At 54.6% G+C, this 23116-nt stretch overlaps 1 protein-coding gene and 1 long non-coding RNA gene across 4 annotated transcripts; one reads left to right on the top strand and one right to left on the bottom strand.

Annotated features, from left to right (window-relative positions):
- The first annotated feature begins 848 nt into the window (after window positions 1–848).
- TOP3B (DNA topoisomerase III beta) lies at window positions 849–21014 on the top strand. 3 transcript variants are annotated; one of them, XM_015247144.3, is made up of 19 exons: window positions 871–925; window positions 1578–1742; window positions 7272–7448; window positions 8237–8368; window positions 9442–9548; window positions 10016–10090; window positions 11266–11462; window positions 11897–12053; window positions 12950–13063; window positions 14644–14734; window positions 16039–16193; window positions 16282–16387; window positions 17050–17196; window positions 17312–17485; window positions 18381–18509; window positions 18598–18747; window positions 19086–19186; window positions 19760–19961; window positions 20472–21014. In XM_015247144.3, the coding sequence occupies exons 3-19, from the start codon at window positions 7379–7381 to the stop codon at window positions 20948–20950; spliced, it is 2586 nt and encodes an 861-aa protein (XP_015102630.1). In that variant the 5' UTR covers window positions 871–925; window positions 1578–1742; window positions 7272–7378; the 3' UTR covers window positions 20951–21014. The 3 variants fall into 3 exon arrangements, with proteins under 3 accessions (XP_006213369.1, XP_015102630.1, XP_015102631.1); XM_006213307.4 differs by lacking the exon at window positions 1578–1742 and having other exon boundaries at window positions 849–925; XM_015247145.3 differs by lacking the exons at window positions 871–925; window positions 1578–1742; window positions 7272–7448; window positions 8237–8368; window positions 9442–9548 and adding an exon at window positions 10712–10794 and having other exon boundaries at window positions 10045–10090.
- A 1345-nt stretch (window positions 21015–22359) lies between these two features.
- LOC140690837 (uncharacterized) lies at window positions 22360–23111 on the bottom strand. The gene is made up of 2 exons (XR_012066156.1): window positions 22918–23111; window positions 22360–22693 (listed from the first exon to the last, which is right to left on the bottom strand). It is a non-coding gene; the product is annotated as an uncharacterized lncRNA (long non-coding RNA).
- Between the last annotated feature and the right edge of the window lie 5 nt (window positions 23112–23116).

Genomic DNA, 23116 nt, shown 5'->3' with positions numbered 1-23116 from the left:
GAACTTTCTTTTCCAAAGCATCTCTCAGGGATAGTCTTCCAATAAAGGCAAGTTCTGGGAAATGTCTAAGGGAGAAGAGGAATTGCATGCATGCTATTAGTTAAAACACAATAAAATAAAGTCATGAAAATTATCTTAAACCTTCCATAATCCTGTTGCTCTAACACAAAAAATTACTTTTATTCTCCAATTCATCTTCCAGATATGTTTTGCATAGTTTATTCATTCACTCCACAAATATTTGTAGCATTGAAAGAAGGCTGTTATACATATACCTGCAGTTTTTAGTTATTTTAATTATTAACAGCATATAGATTCTTTAAGAATAATTTTTTAATTGAAGTATAGTCGATTTACAACGTTGTGTTAATTTCTGGTGAATTACAGCATAGTGATTCATTTATACGTATGTATATTCCTTTTTATATTCTTTTTCATTATAGGCCATTACAAGGTATTGAATATAGTTCCCTGTGCTATACAGTAGGAACTTGCTGTTTATCTATCTTTTATTTAGTAGTTAATATCTACAAATCTACGAAATAATTAATATTTTAATATTAATTTTTTAATTATTAACAGCATATATGTTTTCATGCTTATCATCCAGTTTTCATCTTTGTAAATAATTGTCATTATTGCCTTCCCGCGGAGGGGAAGAATGGGGTGAAGGGCTGGCTAGAGGACACCCTGAGACTCCAAGAGAGGAGGGGCCAGGGTTGGGTTTGGGGGCCGTGCGGACCCCCGCCGGCTAGGGCCCACTGGAGGATGTGCGCCGGAACGCGCGAGCCTGGGAACCTGCAGACGCGGGCGTGCGGCGCCGGAAGGGAGACGGGGGGTATGCCGTCCGCGGCCGGACCCGGAAGTAGGGCCGCCGTCTGCCGCTGGGAGCAGGAGGCGGAGCGGAGCCGAAACCGGGACGCGGGTGAGCGGGAGCGGCGAGCGGCGGGCGGCGGGCGGCAGGCGGCTCGGGAGGTGGGCCGGGCTGAGCCCTGCGTTCTCTCCACCTCCTCCGGGCTTGCGGCGGATTCGGGGACGCCGTGGGTAGCCCCTCCGCGCCGAGCCCCCGGCAGCGCCTTGAGGCGGGGTCCGTGTCGCAAGCGGGAGCTGAGGCTGCGGAGACCGCGCGGCGGTCCCGGCGGGGTCGGGGTTCCGGCAGGCTCCACCCGCCTTCCCCGGCCCGACTCAGGCGCCGGGGCGTGCTTTTATGAGGGGTCGGTGTAGACGAGGGGCGGCGGGAGGGCACCTCTGTGAACAAATTAGCTGGAATCCGGGGCAGTACTTTCTCACAGAGGCCTCGTCTTGCCTCTTTGTCGCTCGGCCTTTGAGAGCAGGACGTGAGAAGTCAGCCCCACGTGGGCTTGGTGGCCAGCGAGCCCTGGGGTCCCTAGAACCTTGGCAAAGGTCACCTGGCTCTAGTCTGAATTGCTCTCAACCTCAGTTTACTCATTGTTTAAAAAGTTACAGCGCGGCCTTGTAGGGTTCTTGGCGAGATTAAATAAAGGAGCGTTTATAGCTGTAGCATGTCCGCAAAGGAGGAGCTTAAGAAATGGTTGTTTCTTTCTCTGACTCCATAGGTGTTTGATGCGATACTAAGGTGGGAAATCTCAGGGGTCTAAATGCTGTGCGGACCACTGCTAAGCCTTCACTCCCAAGCGCCATCCACTTGTGCGTAAGACACTGACAGGAAAGGACTTTATCTACAGTATCTGCCAAGGACACATGCCATTGTGGTGTCCCTGGTGAGTTGGCAGGGTAATAATAGGCTAACCTCTACTCCCTTTGACTTTCAGCCCTCTTAATTACAGCTCTAATTTGGGATGTTGGGTGTCGACAGACTCTTAGCACTTGCTTATCTTCCTTTCTGAAATAAGAGGACAGACTTCAGGCTCGGAGCTTTGACAGACCACGAAATTGAACCTGATAGAACATGTAGGTCACTGGAAGGAATCTAGTTCTCATGATTGATTACAGGCCTTCAGCTCCAAAGAGGCTATAAAAATTTTCCTTTTTTATATATTAAAAAGCAAAAACAAATAAATAATAATGTCAGTAAGGCAAAGGTGTTAAGATGGTATATAAATGAAGTTTGAAAACCATTGCTTTCAGCTTCTGTTTTTGCTGGCTTCCATTTTGAAATTGGAGATATGCCTTAATGGAAAAGTAGGGAGGCTCCAAGATTATCACAAAAAATTAATGTTAAGACTGCAGAATGGGGGAGGGTATAGCTCAGTGGTAGAATGCGTGCTTAGCATGCAAGAGGTCCTGGGTTCAACCCCCAGTATCTCCATTAAATAAGTAAATAAACCTAATTGCCTCCCATCCCCAACCAAAATAAATAAATGAATAAATAAAAGATTCCAGACATCTCTTAAGAGATGGAACCTGGTGCAGTTTAAAAAAAAAAAAAGTACCTGGCTTGAAGTAAGGTAGCATGAGTTTCAGCCCCAACTTGGTAAATTCCCCAGCTTACCTTTGGAAAATTGCTTTCCTTGGGTCTTAGTTTGTTCTTCCTTGAGATGGTTGTACCGGCTCGTCATCAAGACTCCTCTCCCCAGGATTCCATGATTCCGTATCTGTAAAGAATGTGGGGTTTTTTTCCCTAATAAAGCAGTGGTACTCAGAACGTTACAAAGTACTCATGCAATACTGGAGTATAAACTGTTAAAATGGAACACGTGTTTCTTTAGAGCCAGAGCTGCTGGAGATGGGCCACATAGCAGGTACACAGTCTGAGAGGTGGACAGGTGACCTGAAATTGGGACTGACGCTGCTGTACCTTTGTATGACTGACTGCCCAATTGCACCTCTTGTCCTGGGTAAATGTGATCTCTTTAAAGATGCTAGGGCAAAATGTTTCTCTCTGAAGGGATCTGTACTGAAGAATGTGTTAATTATTTACTGGAGAAGTGTTTAGGATCCTTAGATATGAAGGGGAGTAGTAGAGACTTGAAACTTATAGAAACTTTGACCCCACAGAGAAAGGAACATTGAGAAGGGGAAATGTTTGCAATACTCATACCAATTTAAAGTCAGTTTTTAAATTTTGGACATCAGAGGCATGGAGAATACAGCTCAGTGGTAAAGCACATGCTTAGCATGCACAAGGTCCTGGGTTTAATCCAGTACTTCCATTAAACAAACAAACAAACAAACAAATCTAATTACCTCCCCACCTCAAAAAAATTTTTTTTCTAAATAACTTTTAGATATTGAAAAAAGTATTTTTATTATTAGTTTGCAAGCAGACTTGGGCTTTTATATATTCAAGAGTCATTCATTCAGGCAGTATCTGTTAATTGCCTATATTACTTGCCACTAGAGTAACATCCCTGTTCCCCCGGAGTTTACCTTCCGGGAACTGTGAGACAAAAACCAGATGAGTCGGTGGAGATGCTCTCTGGTACAGAGGGAAGAGCTGGAGGGATGCTCACGGAGGCCCACAGCATAAATGTGGGTGAGCTCTGGTCTCCCCGATGACCCTCCAGCTCCCACTCAGAGCAGCTCAACACAGCACACACACCCGAGGACACTGGCAGGACACCTCCAGTGTGATGGCTGGCAGCTCTTACGCTGCAGAAGTGAGAAAATCTGAGGGATTTTAGGATTTTAGGGCAAAGGGATGGGAAAGCCCCTGCAAAGCACTCTCCCTTTGCTTCCATGTTCCCCGAGGCCTCTGGCTTCTGTTGGTGTGGGAGGGATGAGGGAGGTCTGTTCTGGGCCTCTGACTATCCCCTGGGACAGAGAGTGGAGGCTGCATAAGACCAGCTGTGGTTGCTCATTCATTCATTCATTCATTCAGCCAACACTCGCCCAGTTGAGTGCTGGGTGTCCTAGATGAACTACACTCCATCCATGGAGGGGCACAGCAATGGTGGCAGGAGTGGTTTTTCCTGGGAGGGGCAGGTGGTGGAGGAGGTAGACCGAGGTGAGGCCTGGGGGCAGGGACAAGCAGGACACTCGGGGAGGGGGTACAGGGTGAATTCTACCAAACATTTCCAGGAGACTTAACACCCATCCTTCTGAGACTATTCCAAAAAATTGCAGAGGAAGGAACACTTCTGCCACCATCATCCTCATACCAAAACCAGACGAAGATACCACAAAAAAAGAAAATTATAGGCCAATATCACTTATGAATATGGATTCAAAAACCCTCAACAAAATGCTATCAAATCGACTCCAACAACACATTAAAAGAGTCATTCACCATAATCAAGTGAGTTTTATCCAGGGATGCAAGGATTTTTTTTTCAATATGTGATATACCATATTAATAAACTGAAGAATAAAAACCATATGATCATCTCAATAGATGCAGAAAAAGCTTTTGATAAAATTAACATCCATTTATGATAAAAACCCTCCAGAAAGTGGGCACAAAGAGAACAATAACCTCTGCATAATAAAGGCCATATATGACAAACCCGCAGCTAACATCATACTTTATGGTGAAAAGCTGAAAGCGTTTCCTCTAAGATCAGGAACAAGACAAGGATGCCCATTCTCACCACTTTTATTCAACATAGTTTTGAAAATCCTAGCCACAGCAATCAGAAAAAAATTAAAATAAAAGGAATCCAAATTGGAAAAGAAGAAATGAAACATCTGGTTGCAGATGACATGATACTATATGTAGAAAATCCTAAAGACGCTATCAGAAAACTACTAGAATTCATCAGTGAATTTGGTAAAGTTGCAGAATACAAAATTAGTATACAGAACTCCGTTGCATTTCTATACATTAACAATGAAATAGCAGAAAAAGAAATTAAGGAAGCTAACCTATTTACCATCATATCAAAAAGAATAAAATACCTAGGAATAACCCTATCTAAGGAGGCAAAAGACCTATACTCTGAAAACTGTAAGACACTGATGAAAGAAATTGAGGACAGCATAAACAGATGGAAAGATACACCATGTTCTTAGATTCGAAGAATCAATATTGTTAAAATGGCCATACTACCCAAGGCAATATACAGATTCAATGCAATCCTTGTCAAATTACTGATGACATTTTTCACAGAACTGGAACAAAAGAATGTTAAAATTTGTATGGAAACGCAAAAGACCCCAAATAGCCAAAACAGTCTTGAGAAAGAACAGAGCTGGGAGAATCATGCTCCCCAACTTCAGACTATACTACAAACCTACAGAAATTAAAACAGTATGATACTGGTACAAAAACAGACACATAGATCAATGGAACAGGATTGAAAGTCCAGAAATAAACCTATGTACTTATGGTCAATTAATCTATAACGAAGGAGGCAAGAGTATACAATGGAGAAAAGACTTCAATAAGTGGTGCTGGGAAAACTGGACAGCTATACATAGAAGAATGAAGTTAGAACATTCTCTAACACTATATACAAAAATAAACTTAAAGTGGATTAAAGACCTAAATGTAAGACCGGATACTATAAAACTCCTAGAGGAAAACATAGGCAGAATACTCTTTGACATAAATCATAACAATATTTTTTTCAAACCAGCTCCTAGAGTAATGGAAATATAAGCAAAAATAAACCAATGGGACCTAATTAAACTTAAAAGCTTATGCACAGCTAAGGATACCGTCAACAAAATGAAAAGACAACTTACAGAATGGGAGAAAATATTTGCAAACGATGCAACTGACAAGGAACTAATTTCCAAAATATAGAAACAACTCATACAACTTAATATCAGAAAACAAGGAACCCTATCAAAAAAATAGAAGACTTAAATAGACATCTCTCCAAAGAAGACAGACGGATGGCCAACAAACACATGAAAAAATGCTCAGCATCGCTAATTTTAGAGAAATTGCAAATCAAAATTACAATGAGGTGTCACCTCACACCAGTCAGAATGGCCATCATTTAAAAGTCCACGAACAATAAATACTGGAGAGGTTGTGGAGAAAAGGGAACCCTCCTACAATGTGGGTGGGAATGTAGTTTGGTGCAGCCATTATGGAAAACAGTATGGAGATACCTCAAAAGACTGAAAATAGACTTACTGTATGATCCAGCAATCCCACTCCTGGGCATATATCTAGAGGAAACTCTAATTCAAAAAAGATACATGCACCCCAATGTTCATAGCGACACTATTTACAATAGCCAAGACATGAAACAACCTAAATGTCCATCAACAGATGACTAGACAAAGAAGTTGTAGTATATTTATACAATGGAATACTGCTCAGTCATAAAAAATAATAAAATAATGCCATTTGCAGCAACATGGATGGACCTGGAGAGTGTCATTCTAAGTGAAGTAAGCCAGAAAGAGAAAGAAAAATACCATATAATATCACTCATATGTGGAATCTAAAAAAAAGACAAATAAACTTACTTATAAAACAGAAATGACTCACAGACATGGAGAACAAACTTATGGTTACCAGGGGGGAAAAGGGGTGGAGAGGGATGAATTAGGAGGTTGAGATTTGTAAATACTAACTAGTATATATAAAGTAGATCAACAACTTTCTACTGTATAGCACAGGCAACTATGTTCAATATCTTGTACTGACCTGTAATGAAAAAGAATATGAAAACGAAAAAAAGTAGGAAAACAGCAACCCTCTTGAAAAAAAAATGGACACAAATATGAGCAGGCAGTTCACAGGGAAGAATCCACCTGCCTTCCCTGAGAGGGAGAGCTCTTTAAAGGAGACTTAGCGCTTGAACCAGGCCTTCTGCATCCAGCTGCCTTTGGGCTCCAAGGAGCATTCCAGGCAAGTGGATGTATTTTTCCTTTAGGCGACAGTGTCCGACTTAATTAGCCGGAGGATGGCCTGCAAAATGAGAGGTGGGGCAGGCCAGGCCGAAAGGTGGACCAGACCCTGTTGGGAAGGCCTCATGAGCTCCACTTGGGGGTCAGGAGGAAATGGGTGCCCAGCCTGGGCCTGTGTTAGGTGAAGCACCCAGGGACCCTGATGCGCCACCAAGGTGGAGGTGCCACTCTAGGCCCCTAGGGGAAACTGGCTCCAAGGGCAGGGGGCTAGGCCCAGAGGCCCTCACGTCTTCGTAGTGTGAATTCGGGGACAAAATCAGCCTGGGGTTGTGGGGCCACCTCAACATCTCTTGAGTGAAGCCATGTTCCCCAGGTCATCCCGGAGGCTCAGTTCCCTCAGGCAGTCATCTGCTGGGTGCCTTCAAGTCTCCCTGAGTTTTCTTTCTTGCCTAGGATTTGTTTTGTGTAGAGAGGGAGTTGCCCGTTGGTGGTGTGGCTCCCGCAGGAGGCGTGGCTATTTCCTGTGTGTCTTTCCTCCTTAGGAGGTGGTGCGGTGGCGGCAGGCAGCTGCGTGGGGCAGCGTACGAGCTGGGTCACTGTCATTGCCCTAAGCGTGCGTGAGGCCGGGGCCCCGCAGCACTGACACACGATGAAGACCGTGCTCATGGTGGCAGAGAAGCCATCCTTGGCCCAGTCCATCGCCAAAATCCTTTCTCGAGGTAGGAGGGCAGCCCGGTCCTCTCACCGGCTTTGATCCATAAGCTGGTCGGTTCACTTGCAGGGCATTTCTTTCTTTTCCGAAGGGTGACCCCAGCCCACTGGAGTAGATTGTGTTCAGGCCGGCAGGTATGGACAGAGCTCTCGGCCACTTAGTCACTTGGTCACCGTGGGGGGTGATTACTCAGCGTGAGCAGGCCGGGGCTCCCACACGGCAGGGAGGTGCTCTGGCCCTGGCAGGGCTGTCGGTCACAGTCAACAGAAACCAGCCCTGCTAACTCATGCAGAGAGAGTCTGCTGGAAGGAGGAAGACATGGCCAGACCCTGCATGGCCTGATCTGATGAGGCCCTGCTGTGGGCACTGCTGTCCAGGCCCCGGCAGCTGCAGCCACGCTCCTCATGTCACTGGAGGGACCCCAGGGCGCCTGCCCTCACCCCACCCTGGCCCCTGGGTGATTGGGAGGAAGCTACTTCTCTCCTGCCTCTGAATTCCCTCAGTAGGAAGAGTGTTTGGGTGCTGTGGACCCAGAGGCGTCTGGTGGCTGAGGGCGGAGGACACCCCGGGGCAGCAGGCTGAGAAGTCGTGGTCTGAGGGAGAAGGGAGCCCCCATAAGTGCCTGGTCCCCTGAGGCTGAGAAAGTTCAGCTGAGGGGGAGCCATCAGATCTCTCAGCACCCTCAGTGGCCTAAGGGAGGTCATCATTGACCACTGCAGGGAGGGGGACCCTGGCCTGCCCGGGGCTGTGTGGGGTGCAGCTTGCTGGAGTGGCCGTTACCCTGCTTCTCCCCAGGGAGCATGTCCTCACGCAAAGGGCTGAACGGGACATGCTCGGTGCACGAGTACTCAGGGACCTTCTCTGGCCAGCCTGTCCGCTTCAAGATGACATCCGTCTGCGGTCATGTGATGACCCTGGATTTCCTGGGTGAGCCCCCCACCCACTTGCCTACCTCCATTGCACAGTGCTGCCCGGGGTCCTGGTGGAGCTGGGGGAGGGCCCAGGGCCCAGAGATTTGTCCAGAATCCATGAGTCCTATGGCCAGCGGTTTGAGGAGAGCTGACCTGGGGTCCCAGGCCATGTGCCCAGAACCAGGTTTCAGAGCTCAGCACCCATGGGTCCTCGTCCAGTGGTGCCCCTCAGTCACTGTGTGCCCTGTGCCCCTTCCTGTGCAAACTGGAGGCACTGGTGCCCACCTCAGCAGGGGCCTGGCCCATTCAGGTGTTTGGGAGAGGGCTACTGCCCTGCCACACATGGCTTTTGTCTAGTGGGCATTTGGTGGTTGTTATTACAAGGCTGGGGCTAGGTGCAGGGCTGCAGTTGCCGAGGGTCCGACATGAGCCATGACCCTCACTCCGCTGGGGCTGGGCCTCTGTGTGTGTGAAGGGTTGTGAGGACAGTGCCATCACCTCTCAGGATTATTGAGGCCCGGGTGCAGCAGGGAGGTGGCAACACTTAGCACAGGCCACCCACAGTGAAGCCTCGACAGTTCTTGCTGCTCTGTGACTCCCACCAAGTGGTATGGCCAGGCAGTTGGACCCCAAATTTACCACCAGCAGAAGCAGGTGGGGAGCCAGGATTTGAACTTGGCTCTGTCTGACCAGTGAGGCCTGGAAGGAAGCCTCAAGGCTGGGCACGTGAGCCCCAAACCCCACATGGAGAAGTAGGGGGTGCCCCGGACATAGGGCAAAAGGGGACTAATGCTCCCGGGATCTGCTGAGTCCCAGTCGGGTGCCGGCCGACCACCAGGCTGGAAGAGGAGACAGGGCATGCCCAGAGCCTGCGTGACTCCCGCACATGGCTGAGGTGTGGTGTGGACTCACAGCTCAGGGTAAGGACGGGCCTGCTCTGAGCAAGTGGTTCTCTAAGCCTCCCTGTCCCCACCGTCCTCTTGGGTCCAAGTCCCTGTGAGGAGGAGGGTGGGGCAGAGGGGGCTGGGAGAAGCCGAGAAGTGTGTGACTCTGACGTGTGACTCTGACGTCCCCTTGCCGCGTCTGTAGGAAGGTACAACAAGTGGGACAAGGTGGATCCCGCCGAGCTGTTCAGCCAGGCCCCGACTGAGAAGAAGGAGGCCAACCCCAAGCTGAACATGGTGAAGTTCCTGCAGGTGCGTCCTGGCTTCAGCACCCCACTCGCCCCGACGTGCCCCGGGCCCACTCCTCCCTGACACCGTCAGCCCCCAGAGCAGGGCCTGCTCTTAAAGTAGCGCATTTGGTTTCCTGATTTTAAAACAAATGCATACATGTGACGGAAACTTGGAAAATAGAGATATGTAGAAAGAAGAAAAAGTTATTTATGGTCACACTACCCCAGGCAGCCACTGTTATGTTTAGTTCTTTCCTCTAAGCTTTTTTTTAATGCAGTTTTGGGGGTTAAGATCATATGGCACTTATAACATTTGTTGTCCAAAAAGCAGCAGTTGTATACGAAATTCTTTCTTGAGAGCCTAAGGAAGCTGACTGTAGCTGGCTCCTCCGCCCCGCCTGGGCCTGCCCTGGGCTCCAGGCCTCCTGACTGGGCTCAGGGCTCTGGGGCTGGGCCGAGGCAGACGCGAGTCCCGTGTGCTGTGCGCAGGTGGAGGGCAAAGGCTGTGACTACATTGTGCTGTGGCTGGACTGCGACAAGGAGGGGGAGAACATCTGCTTCGAGGTGAGGCCCAGGGCTGCACGCCTACCGCCGCCCCGCCCTCCCTGGGCCCACGCTGCCGCAGGGGCACCAGCCCTGCCGGGGTACCAGAGCCTCTCTCCTCGCTCTGGAGATTCTGTAGACAGTTTGAGAGGCACAGGCTCCACTCAGGGTGAAGAGCTTCCCCTCACCTGCTGGTACATTGTGAGGGAGCGGGATTTCCCAGATGGGGGCTGGAACAGGGCTGTCTCCAGGAGAGGGTGGTGCTGAGCGCAGTGGCCCCCCCTCCCATCTCAAGGCAGCGACCTTTCCACCTTCCACAAGTGCTGGCCGACAGCCTTCACTCGCCTCCCTCTTCTCACCTCCCACCTGCTCCATCCTCTTCTACCACCTCTGTCTCTGCCACCCCCAGGCAGCCCTCCCCCAGGAGCAGGTGGAGCTCCCTGCCTGCCTGCACAGGTACCCCAGGCCATGACTCCAGACAGGTCCCCTCCTGCCTCCGTCCCCCACTCTCACCCATGGCTTGGCGCCCTCAGGAAACCCATCAGGCCCTTCCATCTCCCACAGGGCTGCTCCTCCCCAGGGACCTTTGCGTCTGGGGTGGAGAAGGGTGGCAGCTCACCGGCTTTCTCCCCTTGGAAACAGGCCACTTCCTCCCCGTAAAGAAGCTGCGTGGCCAGGTTCCAGCGGTGACTCCCCTCCCACTGCACGGCCTTCACTAATTCTTAGTGAGTCGGGGCTCCAGGACCCCAGAACCCCAGGACCCCGCTGTGCTCTAGGCCTGAGCCGCCCCAGCCCCCTACTCCCATCCACGGCCTTTCCTTCTTTTTTCTTCTCTGTCTTTCCTCCCATCTCTGAAAAGTCTCAAATCGACCCACCCCTCCTAAACTCCCTCCTCTAGAAAGAGGGGAAGTGTGTCCAAACTGGGGGGACTTGGAGGCTGAGTTCCCTTGCGTTCTTGGCAGAAATGCTTCTGGGTTTGGAGGTTGGTGGGGGATGGGGAGCAGCCACAGGGAGAGAGGGGGCAGCAAGAGGAGTGGGACTTGGAACATGTTTGTTGCCCAAAGGAAAGGAGTCCTGACGAGACAGACTTCTGGGAGGGGAGGCGATGGAGGCGGGTCTGGTGGGAGTGGGAGGAGCCAGGCGGCACAGGTTAGGGCGGGGCAGAGCGGAGCCTTACAGCCGGGCGCCTCCCGCAGGTCCTGGACGCTGTGCTGCCGGTCATGAGTCAGGCCCACGGGGGCGAGAAGACGGTGTTCCGGGCCAGGTTCAGCTCCATCACCGACACAGACATCTGCAACGCTATGGCCCGCCTGGGCGAGCCCGACCACAACGAGGCGCTCTCGGTAGATGCGCGGCAGGAGCTGGACCTGCGCATCGGCTGCGCCTTTACCAGGTGCCCCTGCCCCCCCACCGGCCGCTGCCTCGACTGGTCCTAGTCTGTGCCCTGTCTGATCAGCAACGCGAGAGTGTCACCACTTTTAAATCCCTGTGAAAACTCCCTCTGTAGTTGATGCAGACCACAGACAGAGGCCCCTGCTCCACAAGAAGAGTGGGCGGGTCTAGGGGTGCTTGGAGTAAAATGGGAGGACCTTCTGCCCCAGTGCTCATAGCCTCTGCTCTCTCCTGTAGCTCTGTCAGCGCACACGCGGCTCCCTCTGGCCCTGTGCCCAGTAGGTCCTCTTCCTGGGCCTTCTGAGCCCAGAGCATCTGCCTTGGGCCTCCCGCACTCGCCAGCCAGCCAGCCCCTACCTGCCTCCCACCGGTGGCTCATGATGCTTGACTGAACGCAGGACTGAACCATTTTCCTCTCTCCCGCCGCCCTGGCAGGTTCCAGACCAAGTACTTCCAGGGGAAATATGGCAACCTGGACAGCTCGCTTATCTCCTTCGGGCCGTGCCAGACCCCCACACTGGGCTTCTGCGTGGAGAGACACGACAGGATCCAGTCCTTCAAGCCCGAGACCTACTGGGTGCTGCAGGCCAAGGTTCGCCCCATTGTGTTCACGCTGGCTCCCTCTGGCTTGGGTGTGGATTCTGGGAGCCCCCATCCTCCTCGTCTTAGTCCCCAGGCCAAGGGCACATGTGTGGACAGCTGGCCCACCAGGCAGTGGTCGCAGGTGCCCAGGAAGGCCCCGGCCTTCATGGAGGCGGCAGGACAAGGCTGGGCCTGGGTGCGTTGAATCTCGATTAGAGGGAGTAATCTCAGCTTTGGCAGTGTGGGGTGTGGTCACGTGTTGGGGCCACAGCTGTGGCAGTCAGGCCCGAGGACTGGACTGAGGGCCCTGAGCCACTGACTTTTAGGGGGGAGGGTTTAGCTGAGTGGTAGAGCATGTGCCTTTTGCTCACAAGGTCCTGAGTTCAATCCCCAGTGCCTCCATCAAAATAAATATCTAATTACCTCACCCAAAACAAAAAACAATGAAACAAAACAAGCAAACAAAAAGTCTTAGACCCCCTTCTCTGCGTGACATGGAAGCTTCTCCTGAGATTTAAAGCATAATTCAGAGCTGCTCTGGTTGATGCGGGTCTGGGACCACACTTGGTGCTGTACTGGCTCAGTGGGTGTGCAGGGATCGCGTGAAAGGTGGGGGCCCCGATGCCCCTGAAGGACACATCAGCCTTGGCTTCGGGCTTGCCTCATGAATCCTGCCGCCTGGCCTCAGCAGGGGTCCTGGTGTCAGAGCAGCCTCCACCTGGAGTGGGGCTGGGTCTCAGCCTGTGTACCTGTGTGCCTGCACACCTGAACGGGTACGGTTGCGAGAGCTTTAGAGCCGGGACCGTTTTGCTCACAAAGACCAGCTCCATCTGTCTCATTCTCCCCTAGCAGTGGCTCACCTGGACCTTTTCTCTCCCGGGTTCTCCTGTGTCCTTCATCCTGTAGGTGATCACCGATAAGGACAGATCTCTCCTTTTGGACTGGGACCGAGTGCGAGTGTTCGACCGGGAGATCGCCCAGATGTTTCTGAACATGACCAAGCTGGAGAAGGAAGCCCAGGTGGGCCTGCTCCAGCACAGCTGTCCACTTGCCTCTGGGAGGGGCAGCCCTGGGATGCCGCTGCTGACCTAGGCTCACGTGTTTCTGCCGCTTCCTAAAACAGACACCTTTAGAAAGAAGAACAATTACTTATGTGTGTGCTCCTACTGAGATATTTATGCCTGGGCAGTAGCTTCAGTGCATCGCCTACCTGCTCTGACCAGGAGATGCAACCCCACCCTCAGCTACCCATCAGGCCCCTCCACACTCCCCTTGCTGCCACCCTGTGGGCATTGCTTCCTTGGAGCAGATTCCTCCCACAGGTCCTTTTCCGGCAAATGCCTCCAGCTGACAGCCAGAGGGCCCTGTGTGCCTGCAGCTAGCGTGGGCAGCTCTGGGCCTCTGCTTTTGTGGCCTTTATGTGCTGCATTTCTTGCTCAAGGTTTCAAGAGTGGGAAGCCCATGCCGCACAGCTGTTAGGACGAGGTTGGAGCTGGCGGCGTGGGGCGGGGCAGGTCCGAGACCGCTGCAGCTTACGCCCTGCCATTGTGTTGGCTACTGTGGTCAGTGAGGCACACCTGCCTCCTTCAGCCGCCTTCCCTGTCCTTCTCAAGCAGTCCTGGGTGCCCTGCTGGCCAGCTTGCAGGTGACTTAGGCTCCAGAACTTCTCCTAAAGCTGCCCCATGCTTCTCCCCTTGACGGCCACCATGCTCAAATCCCACCCTTTGTGACCCCAGCCTCCACTGCTACACAGGCACCACCTGGCTTCTGCGTGAGCCCCACGTTTATCCAGAGTGCAGGGGACACGGCCCTGGCCAGGTCTGTGTGGGGTTGGCAGGGGTGAGGCGTGGCAGTTGACAAGTTTAGATTGTTTTTGCCACAGACATCTCTTCTGACACCTATTCAGCCCAGAGGTTGAACCACAATTTTACTTAAAGTGCGTGCTGTTTATAAAACTTTCAAAATGGTTACCACATATAAAAGTTATGATATTTCACATAAAAGTTCCAATTTCCAGCTTCTCTTGACAAATTGGAAGGTGTAGCAACACTAGTGGGCGCAGCGAGGCACACGGCTGCTCTGCGAGGGGCCTGCTCCCCTTGGCCTCTGGGCCCTACCATCCCTGCGGCCTAGGTGACACTGGCTGCTGTTGGGCTTTCAGTATGTGGCCCCTTTTCCTGACCCTTCCCAGTTCTTCCAGGTTTTCTGTTTCCCTAGAAAATTCTCTAGGAAAGAATTTCCTTCCTTTTGCCCTTCATGGGCCTGAACAAATTTCATTCAAGCCTTAAGACCGCTGTGAAGAGTGAATCGAAATAAACAAGTTTATACGGTACAGCACAGGGAAATAAATATATTCAAGATCTCATAGTAGCTCATGGTGAAAAAGAATAGGAAATTAATATATGTATGTTCGTGTATGACTGAAAAATTGTGCTGTACGCTGGAAATTGACACAACATTGTAAACTGAATATAAAACAATTAAAAAAAAAAAGGAGTGAATCAGAGAAGCAGGGAAACCAAACAGAAGAGACCAGACCCTTGGCCACATCCCCTGATCCTCTTGTGTTCTTGCCCCTCTGAATCTGTTCTGTTTCCCAGGTGGAGGCCACAAGCAGGAAAGAGAAGGCCAAGCAGAGGCCCCTGGCCCTGAACACCGTGGAGATGCTACGTGTGGCCAGCTCTTCTCTGGGTAAGTGTGGACATCACTCCAAAGCCCCCAGGAGAATTCTTGGGGCAGGTGTGTGCCGACCTTGTTCAGCCCTGGTACCACGCCTGGGAATTCAGGGCAGTGCCCACTCTCACCTGTGCTGGCACCCTTCCCACCCCTGCTCACCTGTGCCAGGACCCCCCACCCCTGCTCACCTGTGCTGACACCCCCACTATGCACCATCACCCGAGGCTTAGAGGGAGTCAGAACATAACATGGATTTTATTTCTCTTAAATTCCAAAGCAGTAACAAGTGACAACAAACAGCAGGGAGGATTCCCTTTCATAAGACTGTTGGTTAACACTAAACAGTGTATTTGAATTGTGGGGAAAACCAGACCATTTCATGTCACTAAGTGTCTGAGCAGCCACTGGGCCCTCGTGTGTCCCTGGCTGGGTGCCACCCCCTCCAAGGCGTTAAACAGTGGAGTTCCAGCTCCAGAACCAAAAATTGGTACAAATCCCAGCCAGGCCCCTTGCTTCCTTGTCCTGAAGCTTCAGTTTCCTTGTGAGAAAATGGGCGACCGCAGTCCCCTTCTCTCTAAGCTGTTTTAGGGTTCCCTGGTGTGAAACTGAGCATCCTAACAATAGCAGTTGTGACGAGGTGGCCACCAAGAGGGACAGGCAGCGCTGGTGTCCCTGGTGCAGGGAGAGGCCAGGTGTGGGCAGGGCACTCGAGGCCCGTTTCTCCTGCTCAGGACAGTGTAACTGGTGTGACGTGGTCTCTCTGAGCCTCGTTTCCACAGTGGCAAGAAGGTTATGTTGAAAGGCTGGTCTCTGACAGCTGTCAGCCCCCAGGCACCAGTGGCCCCTCTGCAGCCTCAGGAAACCGTAGGCAGTGTCTTGTCAGAGCAGGACCTCTGGGGACCTTCATGGGTCAGCGATGACATCGAGTACCTGCTAGCTAGGCCAGACTGTGGCTCAGGGAGGAACAGAGGGACGAGCCTCCATCAGTGGCCCTGGATTTGGAGGACAGAAACCCCCGAGGGCTCAGGATGTAGGGCATGTGCAGATTCCACTGTCTTAGCCAGACATCACGGAGCCCAGGGCTTAGGGTGGCTCCGGGCAGGGCATGAGACAGGTGTTCTGAAGGCCACATTCCAACATCTCAGGGGTGACACAGGCGTGCCTGTTGGAGGTGGGAAGCTTGGCCCTGGGAAAGGCTGTGTGGGCACAGTCCCCCGGCTGCTCAGAGCCACGCTCGCCTCCCAGGAGCCTGAGTGCCCAGACCCGGGGCGGGCATCTGCCATCCTGGCACTGGGGCCGCTGGGCCTCTGTCTCCACAGGCATGGGCCCACAGCATGCCATGCAGACGGCCGAGCGCCTCTACACGCAGGGCTACATCAGCTACCCGCGGACCGAGACCACCCACTACCCCGAGAACTTTGACCTCAAGGGGCCTCTGCGGCAGCAGGCCAACCACCCCTACTGGGCCGACACGGTGAGGCTGGAGCTCCGGCCCACGGGCCTCGTCCTCGTGGGTGGGCAGCCGCACCTGAACTCAGCTCTGCCTCATGTCCCCCCTGCAGGTGAAGCGGTTGTTGGCGGAAGGCATCAACCGCCCGCGGAAAGGCCACGATGCTGGCGACCATCCCCCCATCACCCCCATGAGATCCGCCACAGAGGCCGAATTAGGTATTGCAGCTCCTCTGACATTCTCACCCTCACACCCCCCGCACACATGCTCACGCCCTCACACAGACACATTCCTACACACGCACACACACACTCAGGCTTTGAGCTTCCAAGGAGGGGGGGGGTGAGGGGCTTTGGGACATGGCACCTTTGGCCCTTATCAGGACTCCTTGGCAGTGTGGGGTCCCCCTGCCCCGGCTGGGATGAAGGGGCCACCTGAAAGTTGTGCTCTGTCTCCATGGATGGGACAGGAGTGAAATGGTGGCAGCAGGTGTGTGAAAGCAGGTGCAGGTGCTGCTGCAGGAGGTGGAGGGTGAGGTGGATGGGCAGGCAGGTGGCCAGACAGATCGGTTGAGACCGGGCAGGGGACAGGCTTAACCATGGGGTGCCCTCACTTCCCTGCCACAAGGTGATGCTGGTGGCCCGCGTGCCGGGATGAGGCAGGGGAGCGAGGCTGCGGTGGAGACAGAAGCCCCAGTCTGAAGTGAAGGTGGCAGGTGGTTTGTGGGGCAGGCCAGGCCCTGGAGAGCAGATCCCCTGGGAGCAGGGGCAGGAGGTGGGAGCAGGTCCCTCCCGGTCTCAGGCTCTGGAGCAGGCCAGCGCTGGCGTGCCGGGCTTCCTGGTGCCCCCGCCTGGCCGCTAACCAGCCGTGCCCACCACAGGGGGCGAGGCCTGGCGGCTGTATGAGTACATCACCAGGCACTTCATCGCCACGGTCAGCCACGACTGCAGGTACCTGCAGAGCAGCGTCTCCTTCCGCATCGGGCCCGAACGCTTCACCTGCACGGGCAAGACCGTCATCTCCCCAGGTGGGGTGCGGCCAGGCAGACGCCCCTCCCCATCCACAGACGCTCGGGCACCTCTGGGGACCCAGGTGGGCAGCCCTGCTCTCAGGCCCTGAGCGGCGGTGCCCTGTCTCTGCAGGCTTCACAGAGATCATGCCCTGGCAGAGCATCCCCCTGGAGGAGAGCCTGCCCACCTGCCAGAGGGGTGACAGCCTTGCCGTGGGCGAGGTCAAGATGCTGGAGAAGCAGACAAGCCCCCCCGACTACCTGACGGAGGCCGAGCTCATCACGCTCATGGAGAAGCACGGCATCGGTGGGTCCGGCAGTGCCAGGGCGGCCAGCTGAGCCAGGGCTGGGGGCTCTGCCTGGGGCCCTGGCCACAGGACCACCACCCACCACCCCCGGGCTGAGTGCTGGCCCAGGGCGCTAGTGATTCGCCTGCAAGGAAGACACAAAACTCAGATCAGAATCCACACAGGCGACAGGAAAACCAAGTTCTCACCAGACCATTTCCCTATAGGGTGTAGATGTGCCGGACAGGGGAGCTTTTGGGGACGCTGATGCAAGCACTCACAGGCGAGGGGGTCTCGCCCAGGCCCAGGGGCTGTGACCCCCGTCCTCATGTTTAGGGCCGGCCTCGTGCTGGGGCCTTCTCCCCAGGCAGCGCTCACTGCGAGGGGAACTGCTGACCAGGTCCGTCGCGGTGACAGGCTCTAGAGGGCCAGGGGACAACCGGGCCACGGTGCCTGGACCTCGGTGGGCTCCTCGGCCTTAGGAGCAATAAAGGCATCACCTGGCAGCGCCGGGCAACCTTGACGTCTCTGGGGGAGGTGCACCCTGGAACCGGGATCCTGCCCGGGTTCTGATCACGAGGGACCCAGGAGCCAGGAAGTGGGCAAACCCAGGCGGGTTTCAGAGGGATGATTTGGCAGTGAGTCCCTTCCACGTTCCTGGGGTCGGGGCTCTGGTTCTGGAAGGGGTTCTGCCACAGGATCAAGGCAGGGAGAGGCCAATCAGATCACATTTACCAGGTGTGAGAGGCAGGCAGACGAGCTCTGTGACCTTGGCCATGTTCCTTAACCTCACAGAGCCTCTGGGAGCATGGACCCTGGGTTCACAAGAAAGGTTCTGAGGTGTGGCATCCGGGGCCCCGAAGCAGGTGGGGTGAAGGGGGAGCCCAGGGCAACGGGGCCTTGCTGTGTTCACAGGGACGGACGCCAGCATCCCTGTGCACATCAACAACATCTGCCAGCGCAACTACGTGGTGGTGGAGAGTGGGCGGCGGCTCCGGCCCACCAACCTGGGCATCGTGCTGGTGCACGGCTACTACAAGATCGGTGAGCCCTGCCACCGCCCCTCCCAGGAGCTGCCCCAGCAGGGCTGGCCCCTTGGTGTCGGGGCTCAGCAGCGTCCCCCACCCCACAGATGCAGAGCTGGTGCTCCCCACCATCCGCAGTGCAGTTGAGAAGCAGCTGAACCTGATCGCCCAGGGTAGGGCCGACTACCGCCAGGTCCTGGGCCATACCCTGGATGTCTTCAAGAGGAAGTTCCACTACTTTGTGGACTCCATCGCCGGTAAGGAGGCTGGAGTCAGGGCTACCACCTCTGGCAGTGAGACCAGCTCCCAGATCCGGGCTGTGGGCTCCAGGCGTCCACTGGGAGGACGGGCCAATGCCGGAGTTACAGAGCAGTTGGTAACAGCACGTGCAGGGCAAATGGCTCATCTGACAAACGGGGCTGCTGCTCACTGTTCAGTTACTGATGTGGAAACTCCACCCTTGGGGCCAGAGACCAGTTCACTCTCAGACCCTTGGCCCCATGCAGTGGCTCCCCCAGCCCACCCAGTACCCTGGCCACTGGTGGGGAGGTGGGCACCCGAGGTTGAGGTGTGACTCTGCGCCACTGGTTTTCAGGCATGGATGAGTTGATGGAGGTGTCCTTCTCGCCTCTGGCGGCCACAGGCAAGCCCCTCTCCCGCTGTGGGAAGTGCCACCGGTTCATGAAGTACATCCAGGTAGGTGGGCTGAGGGGCTGTGACACCCAGGGACAGGTGTGTACAGACAGGGCCGCTCTCATCACCTCTGTAGGCCTCGCCCCAGTTGCATCACACCAAGTGACTGACCAGCCTTGGTGGCCCTGCCAGCAAACTCCCACCATTGCCCCCAGATCCCAGCAGCATGTAAGCTGTTGGGCTGCCTTTTTCTGGACAACACAGTCCTTGCTGTCAAGGATACTAACACGTGTGCAGGGATTTGAGAACTTTCTGCATGTGGAGCAAGTGTCCTGAGACTTAGTGGCCAGGGGTCCACACCCGAGAGGCCATGACAGAGCTGGGTATTTCGTGTTCCCTACTGTGCGTGCCATGTTACATGCCATGTCTTATGTGTCATGCACAGGTGTTACACGGTAGATGCTACGCATTGGGTATGTGTGTGCAGCCACCATGTGCTATGTGCTTGTGTCATGGGTCTTGTGGCATGTGTCACATTGTCCTCTGGGGTATGACACGTCACATGTCACGTCCTGAATCGGGAGAACCACGGTAGGCAGGGTGGGTGGCCCCAGCAGCTGCATGCCCCCCTCACAGGCCAAGCCGAGCCGCCTGCACTGTGCACACTGCGACGAGACCTACAGCCTCCCCCAGAACGGCACCATCAAGCTGTACAAGGAGCTCCGCTGCCCGCTGGATGACTTCGAGCTGGCTCTGTGGTCGTCGGGCTCGCGGGGCAAGAGCTACCCGCTGTGCCCCTATTGCTCCAACCACCCGCCCTTCCGGGACATGAAGAAAGGTGAGCCGGCAGCCTGTCCATCCCCTGGGCTTCTGCGTCACTCTGCGCTCTGAGGCGCCCCTGCCCTCCCTGTGCGCTCTGGCACAGGGACACCAGGTGTATGTGCTCAAGGCCCACTGCCCTGGTCACAATTGGACAGTTGACTGTAGTCGGCTCACTCACGACCTGGGCAGTGGACGTGCTGGGCCCATCTGGAGCTGGGGTGAGTGCGAGGGTGCCCCACTCAGCCTTCGGTCACCAGCACTCTCAGTGATACCCATCCCTGCCCTCCCGCAGCTTCTAGGGCAACTGATGGCCCCTCGTTGGCCACAGTGAAGCTGGAGGCCACCAGGAAGGCCTTCCGCAAACGCTGTTATAGCCCCCCTGGTAGGGGGACCTCAGAGGTCGAGGAGGTTTTGGAGAAGCAGGGCCCAGGGTCATGGTGCGCAGGGCAGGTGGGGCACATTCTGCTGGGACGAGGTCGGGGTGGGCAGGCAAGTGTGCATCACAGCTGCCCACTTCCCTCGCCAGGTACGGGCTGCAATGAGTGCACACACCCCACCTGCCAGCACTCGCTGAGCATGCTGGGCATCGGCCAGTGCGTGGAGTGCGAGAGCGGCGTGCTGGTGCTCGACCCAACCTCTGGCCCCAAGTGGCGGGTGGCCTGCAACAGGTGCAACGTGGTGGCACACTGCTTTGAGAATGCCCACCGCGTGCGCGTGTCCGCCGACACCTGCAGCGCCTGTGAGGCTGCCCTGCTGGACGTGGACTTCAACAAGGCCAAGTCCCCGCTGCCGGGCGACAGCACGCAGCACACGGGCTGCGTCTTCTGCGACCCCATCTTCCAGGAGCTGGTGGAGCTGAAGCACGCAGCCTCCTGCCACCCCATGCACCGTGGGCCTGGGAGGAGGCAGGGCCGGGGCCGGGGCCGGGGCCGGAGGCCGGCAGGAAAGCCTGGTGCCAGGCGGCCCAAGGACAAGATGTCAGCCCTGGCTGCCTACTTCGTGTGATGGCCCACCCTGGACTCCACACCGTGTCCTTGGAAATCATTAAACATATTCTGTTTTCTCCAGAGCCAGCTGCTCGAGGCCTTTCTGCCGTCAGAGGGTCATGCCCGTCCCGTTGGCCCTCCAGCCCTTCCCTCGCCCCTCCCTGCATTCTGCACACACCTCCTGAGTGTTCTCCCTGCTGGTGTCGTGCAGAAAAGGCCGGGGAGGTTCTACCTGGACATTGGCCCTCACTCCCACCCCTTGCCCCCCACCTGGCATCACTGAGCAGGTCTGACCTCATGGCTCTGGGGCCTGTCCCATTCTTACTGTCAAACAGCCATCCTCTCAGACAGGCGGGTGAGAGCCTCAGGCACCCATGATCTCACTCATGTGCCACACCACCCTGGGGGCCGCCGCCACCTGCCCCTCCCCAGCCCCCTCCCCATACCCACCTGCCCGAGTGGCACCGCATGGGGCCAGCACACATTTACTGCGCTGGGACTCCACCCCTGCCCAGGCTCTGACGAGAGGAAGAAATGCCGGAAACATGTTGCCCACAGGCTCCCCATTTTGGGAGTGGAGTCACAGCTGATACTGGAGCCTGGCACTCGGCTGGCTGGGCTGGGTGATGTGGGGAGGCTGCTTCTGTAAGGGTGGAGCCGGGAGCTGAGACTGGAAGGAATGTAGCAGGAGGGCTTGACAAGACGCTGCAGGGCAGAAGTAATCCTTGGCCCAGTGCCTGCCCACGAGGGGCCAGCTGGCCAAGCAGCAGCGCCTCGCTCCAGTGGCCAGCTCCTGGCTGCCAGCCTTGAATGCAATTAGCACTCCAGAGAGTCTAGTGTGGGCTGCAGTTGAGGGGACTTAAAGTTTATCAGCATTCATGGGCTTTACAGTGTGGGAGGTCCTGCCCTGTGACTGCCTCACCTCACTGTGGTTCTCAGACTTCACCCTACGCTCCTTCTGATGCAGATGGTCCCAGGCGCGCTTTGAGAAACGCTGGGGCAGGGTCTCACAACAGCCCTCGGAGCTGGATTGGGTGCTACTGTCCCTGTTTTTTGTTAAGGAAACTGGGCACAGGGGGGCTAAGAAACATTTTCAAGGTCACAGGTTATAAGAAGTGGCCTTAGGTCTTGCTGGGGTCACCACACTGATGGGGTTACAGGATCTAAGAAGGTGTGAGTAGAATCGGATGAGCCAGCGCCCCCTCCGCCCTGCTCTCTCCACCGGGACACCCCCTGCCTTCCAGACCCACCCACCCCAGATGGTGTCCTTTCAAACTGCTCTTTCTTCAAAACCCTCCTGTTAGTGAACCATCCCAGAGACCTTAGTTCTTGGAAGGACACAGGCAGTGTGTGCACCTGGAGGTCAGATGGGCAAGGCCCTTACTCCATTAAAAAAAACGGTTTTTTTAATTATACTTAGCAACTGCATTGATGTAACAATGAATATATTAATATATATCAAAACATTTTCTTTGATCTAAAAGTTCAATTATCTCTTCCGGCATTAAAACATTTTTGTGGGCTTTTGGGGCAGTGACAGAAAGGCCCCAAAGCTGTTCATTTCAGGTCCTTGTCCCTGGACCTGTGCAGCTACGTGGCAAAGGGGAGTCAGGGCTGCAGACTGACATAGGGCTGCTCATCTGACTTAAAATAGGGAGTGTATCCCAGTCCAACTGGGTGGCCCGATGTCATCACAAGGGTCCTTTTGTTCCTGACTTTGAAGGTAGAAGCAGCTTGAGCCAAGGAGCCAGGCTGTTGGAAGCTGAAAAAGGCAGAACAGATTCTACCCAGAGCTCCCAGAAGGAAGACACCCTGCTGATCCTTGAATTTGGCCCATTGAGACCTTGGAGGCTTCTGACCTCCAGACTTGTAAATATTAAATGTGTGTACGTTTGTGACAACTGTCACCAGCAATAGGAAGTTAGCCCTTACAAGTATGGAGGACCCCCGCGCAGTGTGGGCTCGCATCCTTGCTCTGCCGCTTACCGTCTGTTGGCTGCGCAAGCTGTCTAATTTCTGGGGGCTGTGATGTAGGGATTGAGGTCCCCCATCTACCCGGCCACCGCAGGTAGGGACGTGCCGCGCTGGCCGGTGAGAGCCACCGGGGTGCGGGACGCGGGATGCGGGACGCGGGACGCGGGCAGCCGGCGGCAGGTGCGCGCGCCCACCAGGAGGGGCCGCCAGG

Source organism: Vicugna pacos, chromosome 32 (assembly GCF_048564905.1).
Source record: "Vicugna pacos chromosome 32, VicPac4, whole genome shotgun sequence".
Taxonomy (NCBI): Eukaryota; Metazoa; Chordata; class Mammalia; order Artiodactyla; family Camelidae; genus Vicugna; species Vicugna pacos.
This window is presented reverse-complemented; position numbering and strand designations above follow the sequence as displayed.

Excerpts from the sequence above, each read along its gene's own strand:
- TOP3B (XM_006213307.4), top strand. The coding sequence starts at position 7,379 with ATGAAGACCGTGCTCATGGTGGCAGAGAAGCCATCCTTGGCCCAGTCC. Across the intron at positions 10,091-11,265 it reads GGGAGAACATCTGCTTCGAG|GTCCTGGACGCTGTGCTGCC; the intron begins GTGAGGCCCAGG and ends CGCCTCCCGCAG. Across the intron at positions 14,735-16,038 it reads TGTGGCCAGCTCTTCTCTGG|GCATGGGCCCACAGCATGCC; the intron begins GTAAGTGTGGAC and ends CTGTCTCCACAG.